Source organism: Danio rerio, chromosome 20 (genome assembly GCF_052040795.2).
Source record: "Danio rerio strain M-AB ecotype USA chromosome 20, GRCz13ab, whole genome shotgun sequence".
Taxonomy (NCBI): domain Eukaryota; kingdom Metazoa; phylum Chordata; class Actinopteri; order Cypriniformes; family Danionidae; genus Danio; species Danio rerio.
This window is the reverse complement of record NC_141040.1, coordinates 57,455,108-57,469,465: the sequence shown is the minus strand read 5'-3', so window position 1 is coordinate 57,469,465 and position 14,358 is coordinate 57,455,108. Positions and strand designations below refer to the sequence as shown.

Below are 14,358 nucleotides of genomic sequence, written 5' to 3'. Positions count from 1 at the left end.
TCATGCAAATGTCTAATCAGCCAATCACATTGCAGCAGCTCAGTGCATTTAGGCATGTAGACATGCTCAAGAGGATTTGCTGCAGTTCAAAGCGAGCATCAGAATGGGGAAGAAAGGGGATTTAAGAGACTTTGAACGTGGCATGGTTGTTGCTGCCAGACAACCCGGTACTAGAAAGGTGTACCTAATAAACTGGCCGGTACATGTATTATACAGGCAAAATTCAAGTATGAACTTGTATGTCATATATCAGATTTATATCTGGGTTGCATGTGGCAAAATTACTTAACAATGCACTTAATTTTAGCTTTACAAAATCAATGAATAATAACTGATATATAGATATGTAGAAACATGAATGATAGTCTTGATGCTGTGGAATGATAAAAATTAAATATAAAAATTTCAGATTACAATTAGTGTGTAGTTTAGAGCTGAACTGTGATGCATAAATACAGTGTTTTAATATGCAATCAAATGAATATGCCTGAGAATAGTTTTGGACACTTAAAGACACTGCTTTGTGTAAATGATGGATTAAAATAAGTGGCGGTGATGATTTTTGTCTCAGCAGAGGTTAAAGGGTGTGTGTTCTGCAGGGGTCGAGCTCAGGTGTTCCTGCAAACAAACATTAGTTTAGTCAAAGAAAGCACACACTGATCCACAAACACTCTACCACAACACAAACACACTGAAGCCTATTACACACACCGTAACTCTTACTGACGTGAAAACACTGACTTTATGGCTCTCAGATTACTCTTTGCAGGAGATGCTAGTGGGTTTTTAGAGGATTAGTACGCCTTCTGTTGTGTTTTAATGTGATTTTTGATTGTTGTAGCTGAGATAACTCAAATCATTTAGTGTAGTGATACAGAGCTTTAATGTGCTCAAAACCTGCCGGAACTACTTTATGAAAAAACAAACCTTAGAATGCTCATCAGCTAATCAAGCATTCAACTGATATGTTGTAGCATAATGTCATATAAAGTCTAAAGCTACTTTCTTTTGTTGTTTATCATAATAAATTGGTTTAGGAACAGAGAGTGTAAAGGTTCTGGAAATAAACCTTCCTCAAAGTAACAGCACACCTTAGAATGCTCATTAGCCAATCACAAGCATCAAGCATTCAGACCCGTGGTATAATGTCATATAAAGTGTAAAGCAACAAATTTTTTGCTGTATTTATTATTATAATTTATTTAGGAACAGAGAGTGAGAAGGTTCTAGAAATGAACCTTCTTCAGAATAACGACACACCTTAGAATTGTCACGTTAGCGTGATCAAAACCGGAACAAAAAGGGTGTGGATCCAAGATTTAATAATAAATAGTGCAGCGACAGTGAACAAAATTCCCAAAAATCCAATGTGCAAAGTAACAATATAGTAAACAAACAACAAAACAAGTAACTAAGACAGATTAAACACGAACTAGACTTTAGCAAGATACAAGAACAAGATCAGGAACAACAAACTCGGTATACAAGACTTACTGGGAATAAGGAGACAAGAAAGACCATGACGCGATGACAAACAGCGGTGGAATGATAGAATATATAGTCCAGATAATCAACAGAAACGGAGACAGCTGTGAATACAATCAGTGTATGTGTTCCGGGTGTATGCGCGTGGTATGTATGGATTTGTAGTCCTTCAAACACTGTAGTTCGTGTGTGAGAGTTCGCAAGTTCTGGTGGCCAGACCCAGTCATGACAAGAATGCTTATCAGAATCTAGCATTCAGCAGATATGTTGTGGTGTCATGTCATGTAAAGTGTAAAGCTACACTTTTTTGCTGTATTTATTATTATAATTTTGTGAGAAGGTTTTGGAAACAAACCTACTTTAAAAAAATGGCATGCTTTAGAAGGCTCATCAGCCAATCTGTATCAAGCATTCAAGATACCCGTGCTATAATTTTATAAAAAGTGTAGAGCAGCACAATTTTGTTGTATTTATTATGATGATTTTTTTTGGGAAAAGAGAGTGTAAATGTTCTAGAAAAATAAACCGTCCTCAGAATAACGGCACGCCTTAGAATGTTCACCAGCCAATCAGAATCAACCATTCAATAGACATCTGTGGTATTGTCAAACAAAGTGTACAGCAACACATGTATGTAGTATTCATTATTATAATTTTGCTTTAAGAACAGAGTGTAAAGGTTGTGGAAATAAACCTGCCTCAAAAAAGACACGCTTTAAAATGCTCATCAGCTCATCAGAATCTAGTATTCAGCAGATATGCTGGAGTGTAATGTCATATAAAGTGTACACTTTCTTTTGCTGTATTTATTATTATATTTTTGCCTAAGAACAGAGAGTGAGAAGGTTCTGGAAACCTACCTCAAAATAAGGCATGCTTTAGAATGCTCATCAGTTAATCAGAATCAAGCATTGAAGAGACCCGTGCTATAATTTTATATGAAGTGTTAAACACATTTTTGTTGTATTTATTATTATATATATGTTTTAGAAACAGAGAGTGTAAAGGTTCTGGAAATGAACTGCACACCTTAGAATGCTGGTCAGCCAATCAGAATCAAGCATTCAATAGATATATGTGGTATTGTCAAACAAAGTGTACAGCAACACATGTATGTAGTATTCAGTATTATAATTTCGCTTTAAGAACAGAGTGTAAAAGTTCTGGAAATAAACCTACCTCAAAAAAAGATACACTTTTAAAATGCTCATCAGCCAATCAGAATCAAGCATTCAAGAGACCCGTGCTATAATTTTGTATAAAGTGTTTGAACACATTTTGTTGTATTTATTATTATAATTTTTTTTTTTAGAAACAGAGAGTTTAAAGGTTCTGGAAATGAACTGCACACCTTAGAATGCTGGTCAGCCAATCAGAATCAAGCATTCAACAGATATATTGTGGTATAATGTCACATAAAGTGTAAAGCAACACATTTTTGTTGCTAATTTATTTAGGAACAGAGAGTGTAAAGGTTCTGGAAATAAACTTACCTCAAAATAACGGTTCACCTTAGAATGTTCATCAGCCAATCAGAATCAAGCATTCAACAGTTACAAGCACATGGTATAATGTGGTTTAAAGCGACACATTGTTGTCGTATTTATTACTATTATTTTAGGAACAGAGAGTGTAAAGGTTCTGGAAATAAACCTTTCTTGAATTAACACCTTAGAATGCTGGTCAGCCAATCAGAATCAAGCATTCAACAGATATATTGTGGTATAATGTCACATAAAGTGTAAAGCAACACATTTTTGTTGCTAATTTATTTAGGAACAGAGAGTGTAAAGGTTCTGGAAATAAACTTACCTGGAAATAAACTTACCACCTTAGAATGTTCATCAGCCAATCAGAATCAAGCATTCAACAGTTACAAACACATGGTATAATGTGGTTTAAAGCGACACATTGATGTCGTATTTATTACTATTATTTTAGGAACAGAGAGTGTAAAGGTTCTGGAAATAAACCTTTCTTGAATTAACACCTTAGAATGCTTCTCAGCCAATCAGAATCAAGCATTTGACAAACGTGTAGTATAATATCATAGTGTCAAGTGTACAGCAACACATTTTTTGTTTTGCTTTATTTATTATTACTGCACACCTTTGAATGCTCATCAGCCAATCAGAATAAGGCATTCGCATGATATATTGTAGTATAATGTAATGTAAAGTGTACAGCAACACATTTTTGTTGCATTTATTGATATATTTTTTAGGAACAGTGAGTGTAAAAGGTCTGGATATAAACCTTCCTCAAAATAACAGCATGCCTCAGAGTGTTCATCAGCCAATCAGAATCAAGCATTCAACAAACCTGTAGTAAAAAGTAGTGATGAAGAAAGATTATGTGGTTTATTCATTTATTTATTACGCATTTTTTATATTAACTAATCTGTATATTGATTATCTGGTATTTTAATAAACAAAAACATTAACTAAATGTATTCTTATTGCATGAAAAACATGTTAGATACATAACAATATTGAACATAAATATACATAATTATACATTTAAAAGACATTTCAAGAGTTCACTCTTTGCTGATAATTGATGAATGTTGGAATCATTATGCAAGAGAGCACTTACAATTCATGATAGAAAGCCTCGGTTGTACCATCACTGCAATATCTTAAAAAAACATAGTCTCTTAAGTTTTGATAATATTATTACATTTTTGAATATTTGTTTTGTTTTTAAAATTATTCACAGTCTTTCAGCTCCATCGTAAAAAACAAAAGTAAATTCCAAATCAGAGAAAACATCGCGAGTGACACGTTTTATAGTAAGAGGAGAATGTATTGTTCCTGGACATAAGACCTCTGTCTTTTATTTATAAAGCCTCGAATCTATGAACTCTCTCCCAACAGAAATAATCACATGGACAAATTATAAGAGGTTTTCACGCCTGACTAGGAGGTGGATTTTGTCAAATCCAATTAGTACACACTGAGTGAGGTGTTTTTGAGTTGTCAGTGTTCTAGTTTATATACGATTATGCTTGAATGTTTTAAACTGACCTATAATGAATTTGATTTTATTGTTTTAATTTTTACCTGTCCAGGGACTGCAGGTGGAAATTAGCAATCCTGCTAACAACCTGGCACAATGCATCTTTCCTCTTTGAGGTTAATGTAATCTTTGTGCATTGTCCCTGTTAAATAAAATTCATTCATTCAATCATTCATTCATTCATTATAAAGCTTGTTTGGCATGCTGTTCCGGCAGAGAGCTCTGAGGTCATGAGATCCTCGAGCCCGGGGCTCCCTCCCGTTTGCAAGGCGATAGGGGAGTTTGAGCTCAGGTAGATCTGGAGAACTCCCCTGCTGTAGTAGCTAATGAACAGATAGTGATCGCTCTTAAGAGATAACTACTGACTAGGAGCATGTCTATGGTGCTGATTTGGCTTAGTCAATTAACTTAAGTTGCATGTTTTTGGCAGTGGGAGGAAACCCGGGGGAAACCCACGTGAGCATGAGGAGAATGTGTAAACTCCGCACAGAAACATTGGCTGGCTTGGTAAGGACTAGAACCAGTGACGTTGTGAGGGAACAGTGCTAACCACTGGGCCACCGTGCCACCCATCTAGGAAAGGAGTAGGGGTGGAAGGGGGGATTCTTCAAACGAAGATGGCTGTGATTTGGAACTGAGGGTATTTATAGTGGCTTAGGAATCATCTGATTGGTGAATCATAAACTGAATAATGCAGGACCAGCTGCAAGCAATAATAAGCATGTGACCCTCTCGAAATTAGTTCATAAATAAACTTTGCTTTAATTGGTTTAGCACAAATAGTCCGACCAGAATCAAGGATCCAATCAGAATCAAGCATTTGACAGACATGTAGTATACAGACTTCTGCATACACATGACAGCTTCGTCGAAATGTCAATTTACTCTAATTTCTGAAACATCCGAGATATTAAAGAGATATCATGTGATTGACAAGATTGTAGTGGAATAATCCTCTCCAATCTTGTCAGAGTTGTAGATGAGGTGATCAGAGCAGCTCTGCAAACACACACACACACACACTGACAGATAGCAGTGATCAAACACACTCACACTCGAGCAGCTCTGTCTATAGACACTCACGCGGGTCTCTGATTCGCAGACGATTGGCTCAGCGAGATAACATGCTGTCCAGATAACAGCAGAGAACATACCGGAGAGAAGAGATGTCAGACAGCACTGCGAGCATTGATCGCTCTTAATTTCATCACATGCGCACATACCAACACGTGCCGACAAACAAAGGTCAATCACCTCTGAACAGAATTTCTCTGTTGGGATCTTTGGGATCGCATTTTGCATGGACCGAAAGGAAATACTCAAGCAACTGCACAGCAAAACTCTGATAACTGCCCAGATCAGCCGAACAACTGCACAGCAAAATCTTGACAACTGATCTGACATTGCAAAGGGGTCACAGTATATCAGTCAGCAGATACATGAGTAAATGTATGCCATTTGTGTGTGAAAACGTAACATTCTGTAGTGTATTTGTAGTGTAAATAGAGAATTTGTAGCTGCAGTTATAAGCTGCTTACTAACGTTTATTAATGTAGAGTTAATGCTTAACAGATAATGAATTCACTATTTGCTAATGCTTAATAAATAATTTATAGTGTGTAGTTATTATAAAGTGTTGCCCATATTTCTAATCATAATAGTTTTAATAACTCATCTCTAATAACTGATTTATTTTATCTTTGCCATGATGACAGTAAATAATATTAGACTAGATGTTCTTCAAGACACTTCTATACAGCTTAAAGTGACATTTAAAGACTTCACTAGGGTAATTAGGGTAACTAGGCAGGTTAGGGTTATAGTGATGGTTTGTTCTGTAGATTATCCAAAAACATATGGCTTAAAGGGGCTAATAATTTTGACATTGAAATTGTGTTTAGAAAATTAAAAACTGCTTTTATTCTTGCCGAAATAAAACAAATAAGACTTTCTCCAGAGGAAAAAATATTATCAGACATACTGTGAACATTTCCTGAATCTGTTCATCATTATTTGGGAAATATTTAAAAAAAGGGGAAAAATTCAAAGGAGGCGAATAGTTCTGACTTCAACTATATATACACCTCACACACTTCAGCTTATCCTGGAGTCTTTGATGTAGGTAGCTTGCATGTCCTAGTGTGTTTTGTTGCCTGTTTGTATTTTTGATCATTGCATAGTTTATTTTTTTCCTGTTTTGCTGCCTAGTATGACTTCATGTTTTTGACCATGTTTTTTTGGATTGCCCTTTTTGTAACCAGCCACTTCTGTTCATCCTTGATTGTCATAATTCATTTATTCCTTTTCTTTTCGTCTAAGTCCCTTTATTTATCTGGGTTCGCCACAGTGGAATGAACCACCAACTAATCCAGCACATAAAATTAAAAACTGCTTTTATTCTAGCCAAAATAAAACAACTAAAACAAAATAAATAAATATATATATATTTATAAATAAATATATATATATATATATATATATATATATATATATATATATATATATATATATATATATATATATATATGATAAAATAAAAAATAATATTGGAAATAATGTGAAAAATTTCTGAACCTGCTCAACATCATTTGGGAAATATTTGACAAAAAAACAAAATCACAGGAAGGCGAATCATTCTGACTTCAACTGTGTGTGTGTCACTTGTTTTGTCCTCTTTGTCCAGGTCTGGATCTGTCAGTGTTTTCCGTCTGATCCTCCGATGGATGCTCTTTTGAAATGCTCTTCCTGGAGACAGGGGGTCTGGCTGCGCTCTGACCCAGAGGAAGAGGGGCCACATGGGGCCGCCGACCCCCACAGGAGCCCACAGAGCCACATGAGGACATGCATCCATCCATCAGAGAGCGGGTACAAATCAACACACTAATGCATCGTGTGTGTGTGAGTATTTGTGCTCAGCTTCCATGTCAGGAGCTCGTCATAAACATCTTAACACTCAACAGATTACAAATACACTGCAAACTCTTGCGTTACGACATCAGCATTTTAAAATTATATATAAGAGGCGACACAGTGGCTCAGTGGTTAGCACTGTGGCCTCACAGCAAGAAGATTGCTGGTTTGATTCCCGGCTGGGTTAGTTGGCATTTCTGTGTGGAGTTTGCATGTTCTCTCCGTGTTGGCATGGGTTTCCTCCGGGTGCTCCGGTTTCCCCCACGGCGCTGGGTGTTTCCCAGTACTGGGTTACTGCTGGAAGGGCATCTGCTGCATAAAACATTTGCTAGAATTGTTGGCGGTTCATTCCGCTGTGGCGACCAGATTTTTGAATCTGCCTCTATGCTGACACAGGCATTTGTAGCTCTGCCCTTTTCGGAAAAGAGCTTAATCTTATTTGCATTTAAAGCGACAGTCACCAAAACGCCACAATTAGGATCAAAGCCTGAAAAGGGTCAGTTTCAGAGAGGGTCAGTGTGCTATTATAAGCTGAAATTTCACACGCTCACAGTCTAGACACATCAGAGATTAATTTTACATGTTGTAAAAAGGGGCATAATAGGTCCCCTTTAAAAAAAGTTTACATACAGCATCAAAACCAATCCAAATAAAGGATTCAAACAATGCATCCACACATTTTTCGCAATAATATCTGTTCAAAGTTGCACATTATTGCGTTACAATCAAAATCAGGAAGGTTGATGATATTAGTTACCATCACTTTATTAACTAGATATTAAAGTTTGAGGACAAACTTTATGGTGGCTTGAAAAGCCGAATCTGAAAGTTTTAAGTGGTTTTAAAGTGTAAATAGCATGTTAGTATGATTTTAGCTTGAGTTAACATATTACTAGCATGACTTAGCATGTTAGTAGCATGATTCTTACATGAATTAGCATGTTGTTAGCATGATTCTAGCATGAATTAGCATGTTACTAGCATGATTCTAGCATGAATTAGCATGTTGTTAGCATGATTCTAGCATGAATTAGCATTTTACTAGGCGGTTGTTAGGGTGTTTAAAGTGGTTGCTAAGGTGGTGCAAGGCAGTTGCTAAGGTGGTCTGACTAGTTGCTAGGTGGTTGCTAAGGTGTTGCTAGATGGTTGCTAGGGTGTTTTGAGTGGTTGCTAGGGTGGTGCTAGGCAGTTGCTAAGGTGTTCTGACTAGTTGCTAAGTGGTTACTAAGGTGTTGCAAGGTGGTGGCTAGGGTATTCTGAGTGGTTGCTAGGTGGTTGCTAAGGTGTTGCTAGGCGGTTGCTAGGGTGTTCTGAGTGGTTGCTAAGGTGTTGCTAGGTGGTTGCTAAGGTGTCCTAAGTGGTTGCTAGGTGGTTGCTAGGGTATTCTGATTGGTTGCTAAGGCCTTACTAGGTGGTTGCTAGGGTGTCCTGAGTGGTTGCTAGGTGGTTGCTAAGGTGTTGCTAGGTGGTTGCTAGGGTGTTCTGAGTGGTTGCTAAGGTGTTGCTTGGCGGTTGCTAGGGTGTTCTGAGTGGTTGCTAGGTGGTTGCTAAGGTGTTGCTAGGTGGTTGCTAAGGTGTCCTAAGTGGTTGCTAGGTGGTTGCTAAGGTGTTGCTAGGTGGTTGCTAAGGTGTTGCTAGGCGGTTGCTAGGGTGTCCTAAGCGGTTGCTAGGTGGTTGCTAAGGTGTTGCTAGGTGGTTGCTAGGGTGTTCTGAGTGGTTGCTAGGTGGTTGCTAAGGTGTTGCTAGGTGGTTGCTAGGGTGTCCTGAGTGGTTGCTAGGTGGTTGCTAAGGTGTTGCTAGGTGGTTGCTAGGGTGTCCTGAGTGGTTGCTAGGTGGTTGCTAAGGTGTTGCTAGGTGGTTGCTAGGGTGTCCTGAGTGGTTGCTAGGTGGTTGCTAAGGCGTTGCTAGGGTGTTCTGAGTGGTTGCTATGTGGTTGCTAAGGTGTTACTAGGCGGTTGCTAAGGTGTCCCAAGTGGTTGCTAGGTGGTTGCTAAGGTGTTGCTAGGTGGTTGCTAAGGTATTCTGAGTGGTTGCTAAGGCGTTGCTAGGCGGTTGCTAGGGTGTCCTGAGTGGTCGCTAGGCCCTTACTAAGGCATTACTAGGCCGTTGCTAGGTGGTTGCTAGGCGGTTGCTAGGGTAATTTGGGTGGTTGCTAGGCAGTTGCTAGGGTACCCTGGTTGGTTACTAGGCAAGCCTCACATACATGCTTGATAAAACATTTATACTTGGTAAGCATTTCTAGCAAGTTACAGTACTTGGCTAGTCAATATTAGCATGTAGCTAGTCACTGCTAGCATGTGTAGCATATAGGAAGTTCCGTTTGCTAGCATGAGTCAAACGAGCCAATCTCCAAGTCTCTACGATGTTCTGATGCTGAGATATAGCTGTTGATGAATGGTTGCTAGGGTACTCTGTTTTGTTGCTATGGGCGAGGTTACAGAGTGAACTTGAATGTGGTTGGTTGTCTTAGTCAAATGAACCAACCCCCATGTCTCTATGACTCTGCTTTGCAAAGATATGCATATTGGCTTATTTTAATGGAAGTCTATGGAATCAATTTGGGGGCGTGGCTTGTGAGCTTTATTATCATATTGAGATGCTCATTGGTTGTCTGAGTCAGATGAGCCATCCCCCAAGTCAATAGGACACTGCTATGCAAAGATATGCATGTAGGCCAGTTATTAACATGGGTCTAGTATGAATTAGCATGTTACTAGCATGATTCAAGTACAAATTAGCATGTCATTAGCATGTTTCCAGTATGAGTTAGCATGTCATTAGCATGATTAGCATATGAGTAGCATGTTGCTAGCATGATTGGCATGTCATTAGCATGTTAGAATTATAAGCATTTGATAGCACAGCTAATTACATTCTATAGGACAGTTGCTTGGGTGCAGTATGTGGTAGTTAGGGGTGTGGCTAGAAAGTTAAAAGGCCATCAGTGATTGGCTGCTGGCTAGACTGAGTTAAATGAGCTCAGCCATTAGTCTGTATGACAGTCTGATGCAGAGTTATGAGCTCACAAAGTTTGATCCCATGTTAAGTCAATGAGAGTCTTTTGTAATGGAAGTCTACGGGACAGTTGCTAGGGTGCAGTATGTGGTAGTTAGGGGTGTGGCTAGAAAGTTAAAAGCTTATCAGTTATTGGCAGTTTGGTTGTCTGAGTTAAATGAGCTCAGCCATTAGTCTGTATGACAGTCTGATGCAGAGTTATGAGCTCACAAAGTTTGATCCCATGTTAAGTCAATGAGAGTCTTTCGAATGGAAGTCTACGGGACAGTTGCTAGGGTGCCATAAGTGGTTGCTAGGGAGTGGCTAGTAAGTCTAAAGGTCATCAGTGATTGGCTGCTGACTAGACTGAGTTGAATGGGGCCTGACTCTAGTCTGTAGGACAGTCTGATGCAGAGTTATGAGCTCACAAAGGTTGACCCAATGTTAAGTCAATGGCAGTCTTTTACAATGGAAGTCTATGGGACAGTTGCTAGGGTGCCAAAAGTGGTTGCTAGGGAGTGGCTAGTAAGTTTAAAGGTCATCAGTTATTGGCTGCTGGCTAGACTGAGTTAAATGAGCCCAGTTAGAAGTCTGTAGGACAGTCTGATGCAGAGTTATGAGGTCACAAAGTTTGACCCAATGTTAAGTCAATGGGAATTTTGGGAATTTTTCGGGTCGTTTTTCGGAAAACCGAAAGTCGGATCAGTTGGAACAGATATAGCAACCCGAGTCAGACCAGTTTGAAGGTTTGACGAAAGTTTGAAGTATGAAGCTTGAAAAGTTTAGGAGGAGATACACTTTAAAATTAGTCTCAGAAGAATAAGAAGAAGAAGAAGAAGAAGAAGAAGAATAACTAGAATTGTACATTTCCTAAAGGAAATGTGAATGGGGTTTGCGTGGCAAATCGATGGGGTACAAAATGGTACTAAACTGGGCAAAATAGCAGTAAATGGTTAAATTCATGTGTTTATGTGGTTGCTAGGGTATTGTACATGGTTGCTAGGTTGTGGCAACGCCATTTTAGTAGCTGAACCCAATAGAGATTTGATCAGCCTGCATCAAAAGAGGCCAAATCCTGTCTTTCTATGATATTCCTAAGCTGAAATATGTTTGTTTATGTTGTTATATGGTTGTTAGGGGCCTACAAGTGGTTGCTAGGGAGTGTCTACAAACTTATTATGTCACTACTTAATACCGACTTGATAGGCCGAGTAAAACGAGTCCACTCCCAAGCTTCTACGACTCTCTAATCTAGATATCAATGTCAGCCATTTTGTGTCCATGTTAAGTCTATGGGGATTTTGGGGGTTACTTTCTTGCCCCTCATGGGGGCAGTGTACCCCCACCCTCTTTGAAAAATCATAGCACACCTCTCCTCAACAGGCCGGTCGATTTGACACCTCACTCATCATTGTAGGGCAAAAAATGCGGCCGAAGTTGCGCGCCGAAGGATTGAAAAAGTGAACAGTAATAGTAACACTAGAATTGTACATTTCCTAAAGGAAATGTGAATGGGGTTTGCGTGGCAAATCGATGGGGTACAAAATGGTACTAAACTGGGCAATAGCACTGGAAAGGTAAGAAATGGTGGTTGCTAAGATGTTGCTAGGCGGTTGCTAGGGTGTCCTGAGTGGTTGCTAGGTGGTTGCTAAGGTATTGCTAGGTGGTTGCTAGGGTATTCTAAGTGGTTGCTAAGGCGTTGCTAGGCGGTTGCTAGGGTGTCCTGAGTGGTTGCTAGGTGGTTGCTAAGGTGTTGCTAGGTGGTTGCTAGGGTGTCCTAAGTGGTTGCTAGGTGGTTGCTAAGGTGTTGCTAGGGTAATTTGGGTGGTTGCTAGGCAGTTGCTAGGGTACCCTGGGTGGTTACTAGGCAAGCCTCACATACATGCCTGATGAAATATTTATACTTAGTAAGCATTTCTAGCAAGTTACAGTACTTGGCTAGTCAATATTAGCATGTAGCTAGTCACTGCTAGCATGTGTAGCATACAGGAAGTTCCGTTTGCTAGCATGACTCAAACGAGCCAATCACCAAGTCTCTACGATGTTCCGATGCTGAGATATAGCTGTTGATGATTGGTTGCTAGGGTACTCTGTTTTGTTGCTATGGGCGAGGTTACAGAGTGAACTTGAATGTGGTTGGCTGTCTAAGTCAAATGAGCCAACACCCAAGTCAGTAGGACACTGCCAAGCAAAGATATACATGTAGGCCAGTTATAATGGCAGTCTATGAGATCAATTTGGGGGCGTGGCTTGTGAGATTCATTATCATATTGATATGCTCATTGGTTGTCTGAGTCAGATGAGCCATCCCTGAAGCCAATAGGACACTGCTAAGCAAAGATATGCATGTAGGCCAGTTATAATGGCAGTCTATGGGACCAGTTTGGGGGCGTGGCTTGTGAGCTTCATTATCATACTGAGATGCTGATTGGTTGTCTGAGTCAAATGAGCCCACCCCTGTGTCTCTATGACACTCCTATGTAATGTTATAGATGTGTGAACTTTATAATTGAAGTCAATGGGATCTGCAATGGGACATCCCACCCCATGTTAAGTCAATGGGGCACTTATTAGGGGTCTTTAAGTGGTTTGGGGGGGCGTGGCTTGTGAGCTTCAAAATCATATTGAGATGCTGATTGGTTGCCTCAGTCAAATAAGCCTACCCTCAAGTCTGTATGACACTGCTATGTAATGTGATTGACATGTGAGTCAAGAAATGAATGGGAGTCAATGGGCCATGTTAAGTCAATGGGGACCCCTTTGGGATGTCCTAGCACCCCAGGGGTACAACTTATACCCCTTTTTGGGGTATGTTCTCATATAGGCTGCAACCCCCTACAGATGTTGCGAATCCCATATTTCTACGAATTTCACACTTGGCGCTACAACGCTTTAAAGGTCGTCCCATTTCGCGGCGCGTTTAGTGCTCTTCTAGAAAAATGAATGGGAGTCAATGGGGCCAATGTAAGTCAATGGGAGAACTTTGGGACGTCCTAGAGCCCCAGAGGTGCAACTTATACCCCCTTGCGAGGTATGTTCTCACTTAGGCTGCAACCCCCTACAGATGCTGTGAATCCCATAATTCTATGAAATTCACTCTCGGCGCTGTGATTCGTCAAAGTTCGGCTCAATGTTAAGTCTATGGGATTTTTGGGCAGGTTTTTTGGCCCCTGCGGGGCCAAAAAACCCCCCACCGCTTATAAAAGTCATAGCACACCATTCCCGATAGAACCGGACGATTTGACACCACTTTCAAGGGTCTGGGGCGAAAGCTGCGGGACAAGTTACGCGCCGAACTTTTGGCAGAATTAAGAATAATAAACCACAATAGTAAGAATGGACTTTGCCTAAGGGCAAACCCCATTAACTAGAATTGTACATTTCCTAAAGGAAATGTGAATGGGGTTTGCGTGGCAAATCGATGGGGTACAAAATGGTACTAAACTGGGCAATAGCACTGGAAAGGTAAGAAATGGTCAAATTCATGTGTTTATGTGGTTGCTAGGGTAATGTAAATGGTTGCTAGGGTGTGGCAACGCCTTTGTAATAGGTGAAGACGATAGAGATTTGATCAACCTGCATCAAGAGAACCCAAATCCTGTCTTTCTACGATATTCCTGTGCTAAAATATGGCTTGTTTATGTTGTTATATGGTTGTTAGGGGCCTACAAGTGGTTGCTAGGGAGTGTCTACAAACTTATTATGTCACTACTTAATACCGACTTGTTAGGCGGAGTAAAATGAGCCCACTCCCAAACTTCTACGACTCTCTAATCTAGATATCAATGTCAGCCATTTTGTGTCCATGTTAAGTCTATGGGGATTTTGGGGGTTACTTTCTTGCCCCTCATGGGGGCAGTGTACCCCCACCCTCTTTGAAAAATCATAGCACACCTCTCCTCAACAGGGCGGTCATTTTGACACCTCACTCATCATTCTAGGGCAAAAAAT

The 14,358-nt window shown here is 39.8% G+C and overlaps 1 protein-coding gene across 8 annotated transcripts in view; it reads left to right on the top strand.

Annotated features, from left to right (window-relative positions):
- LOC147832365 (uncharacterized) overlaps window positions 1-14,358 on the top strand; it is a 73,625-nt gene that overhangs the window by 43,472 nt on the left and 15,795 nt on the right. For 4 of the 8 annotated variants that reach the window (XR_015518986.1, XR_015518985.1, XR_015518984.1 and 1 more), the window contains one exon: window positions 7,187-7,368. Coding sequence is in view for 1 of the 8 variants with exons in the window: in XM_087298999.1 (XP_087155125.1) it covers window positions 7,187-7,368 (182 nt within the window). In the remaining 7 variants the exon portion in view is untranslated. Of the gene's footprint in view, window positions 1-7,186; window positions 7,402-14,358 lie in introns of all 8 variants that reach the window. The other 4 variants (XR_015518982.1, XR_015518980.1, XR_015518981.1 and 1 more) reach the window with 1 other exon arrangement.